This window comes from Vicugna pacos, chromosome 17, assembly GCF_048564905.1.
Source record: "Vicugna pacos chromosome 17, VicPac4, whole genome shotgun sequence".
Lineage (NCBI taxonomy): Eukaryota > Metazoa > Chordata > Mammalia > Artiodactyla > Camelidae > Vicugna > Vicugna pacos.
The window spans coordinates 20,829,516-20,831,998 of record NC_133003.1 but is presented as its reverse complement, the minus strand read 5'-3'; the positions used below and the strand labels follow the sequence as shown (position 1 = coordinate 20,831,998).

The window sequence follows — 2,483 nt, the reverse complement described above, 5'->3', positions numbered from 1 at the left end:
ATGGAGACCCAGAGGGACAGCCTCTCCCTGCGCCGCTGGTCACTGTGGCTACTGCTGCTGGGACTAGCGGTGCCTTGGGCCAGCGCCCAGGCCCTGAGCTATAGGGAGGCGGTGCTTCGAGCTGTGGATCGCCTCAATGAGCAGTCCTCAGACCCCAATCTCTACCGCCTCCTGGAGCTGGACCTGCCGCCCAAGGCTGTGAGTCGGGGAGGGGCTGGGGAGGGAGGCGTCTCCCGCCAGGCTTGGCCACACTGTCCCTCCCTATGCTCACGCTGTACCTCCTGTCAGGAAGGCACCTCTCCCTCTAAGTGGGATCCCAACTCTCACAGAAATCCTCCCAGAGCTGGGTCCCCTCCCGTTGTGAGAGCCTTCTGCCTGGCATCTCTGCTGTGGGAACAGAGCCCTGACAGCCCGCTCAGGCTCCAGGGCCTCCTGGGGGCTCCAGGGATACGCTGGGCTCACTGGCTCTGGGATGTGACTTCCCTGCTTCCAGTCCCCTGTGCACCCCATTGTTTCCCCAACAGGGAAGGGCTATGCTCAGCCTGGGGTTCCAGTGACAAGGTCTTTCCTTGCAGGTATCCCCTGACTTCCCTCAGCCCCTCCAAGAGGGAGGTGCCCCTCAGGAGAGCGGGTGTGAGGTCCCCTCCTGCTCCCTGTGTACCTGGGATCCCAGGACCAGGCTGTGTCCTCCTCCCCTCTGCACCCAGCCCCCAGCCCAGGGCCAGGCACATGGGACAGGCTCTCAAAGGGGTTTGTCCTGCTGGGGACAGGGAGACAGGTCACCCAAGGAAGCATGAGCCTGAGCCAGTCTCCCCACTTTGATCCTTGAGCAGGACGAGGACCCAGATGCCCCGAAGCCTGTAAGCTTTATGTTGAAAGAGACCATGTGTCCCAGGAGGACACAGCAGCCACCGGAGCAGTGTGCCTTCAAGGAGAAAGGGGTGAGGCTGGGGGCGCTGGTGGATGCCTCCCAAGGACCCAAACAGGAGGCTCCAGGAGAAGGCTTGCAGCCCCTGGGGTGAGGCTGGGTAGTTATGGCTCAGGGGTTCCACTGTGACCTGGAATATCCCCTTCCAGCTGGTGAAACAGTGTGTGGGGACAATCACTCTGGACCAGGTCAAGGGCCAAATGAACATCGCCTGTGATGAGGTGAGTGAGTCCTTCCGGGCTGCAAGGGCTGCTAGTGGAGGTGGTGTGTGGAACAGCCTTTGGACCAGTTCCCCTCTGTGCCATCCCTGTAGCGGCAGGAGAGCCCTCCTCCCCTGGCTCCCCCTCACCCGAGCCCCAGATCTCCAGGCTGGGCTCTGCAATCCCTTAGAGCAGTGGTTCTCTCAGTGGGCTCCCCACCCAGGACTTGTCAGAAAGGCAGATTCTGTTTCCACTGAGACCTACTGAATCAGAGTCTGGGGTGGGACCCAGCAACTTGTATTTCAACCAGCTGAAGGGGATTCTGACTGTGCTAACATTTGAGAGGCACTGACTAGAGTAATGGGCTTTCAGCCCCTGCTCCCCTCTGGTTTGCTGGGATGGGCTTGCGACCCAGAGTAGCCCCTTGTCATCTCTGGACCTCGATTTCCTCATCTGTGTGTGGGTGTAGGGACTCAACCACATGCTCCAAAAGTCACAGCCAGAGGGTGAACTGGGGACACAAGGCTCCTGGGGTTACCCAGTTAGGGGAGGTGCCCAGGTGTGGAGATGTCTGGTCTCACCTCTGGTTCCATTCCCCATATGTAACCCGGTTCTTTCTACTTCACAGCTCCAGAGTATTGGGTTTTTTAAGAAGGCACGTAAAAAGCTTAAAAACGCCTGGCGGAAGGTTGGCCCAATAGTTGGCCCGTTACTCAATGTATTTGGGTAAATCGGGAGCCCATGGAAGAGCCCTAAGGGTCTGCCGGCATTGCCTCAAGCTACTGGACTCTGAGAAATAAAGTCTTGTGAAAGCAACTTCCTGCAGACTTCAGTTTCATTTGTCTCACCTCCTCCCATTTACTGAGACCAAATCCTTAACTCTGGAGCTGTCCTGCGTATGTGTGTGTGTGTGGGCGTGTGGTCACTCGAGTGAACACAGAGATGGGTGAAGCAGTTGTTCCTTCCAGGAGGGCAGTGGGGGAGCCACCAGGGCCAAAAGGTCCAGGAGAGCATCTCCATTCTCAGGGCCCCCACATCACAAACCAGGACATGAACATGCATATATGAACACTGATACCAGAAAAAATGGAATATATTTCATCTCAACCCTTGAGAAGGGAGCTGTAATGGGCCCATGGCTGGGAAGTCTGCAGGCCTTATCAGTGCCGTCTAAATTGATTCACTGGTGAGAGTGTCAGATGTTGGCCCATGAGACCTTCTAATCTTGTGACAACAAGTTACAGAACCTGTCATGAATGGTATTGAGCCTTAGGCCACTGCACCCTGGCTTCTTAGTTTTCCTTGACAGTAAAACTGGGTTGTGAGTTCCATTGGGAAATGATGCCTACAGTGTT

At 56.7% G+C, this 2,483-nt stretch overlaps 1 protein-coding gene across 1 annotated transcript; it reads left to right on the top strand.

Annotated features, from left to right (window-relative positions):
* LOC140685424 (cathelicidin-6-like) lies at positions 1 to 1,858 on the top strand. Its single transcript, XM_072940794.1, has 4 exons — positions 1 to 198; positions 834 to 941; positions 1,078 to 1,149; positions 1,757 to 1,858. Exons 1-4 carry the CDS (start codon positions 1 to 3, stop codon positions 1,856 to 1,858), a joined length of 480 nt encoding a protein of 159 aa, XP_072796895.1.
* Positions 1,859 to 2,483: the final 625 nt, after the last annotated feature.

Coding starts and splice junctions, on each gene's coding strand:
- LOC140685424 (XM_072940794.1), top strand. CDS start 1: ATGGAGACCCAGAGGGACAGCCTCTCCCTGCGCCGCTGGTCACTGTGG. Junction 942..1,077: donor GTGCCTTCAAGGAGAAAGGG/GTGAGGCTGGGG, acceptor ATCCCCTTCCAG/CTGGTGAAACAGTGTGTGGG. Junction 1,150..1,756: donor TGAACATCGCCTGTGATGAG/GTGAGTGAGTCC, acceptor TCTACTTCACAG/CTCCAGAGTATTGGGTTTTT.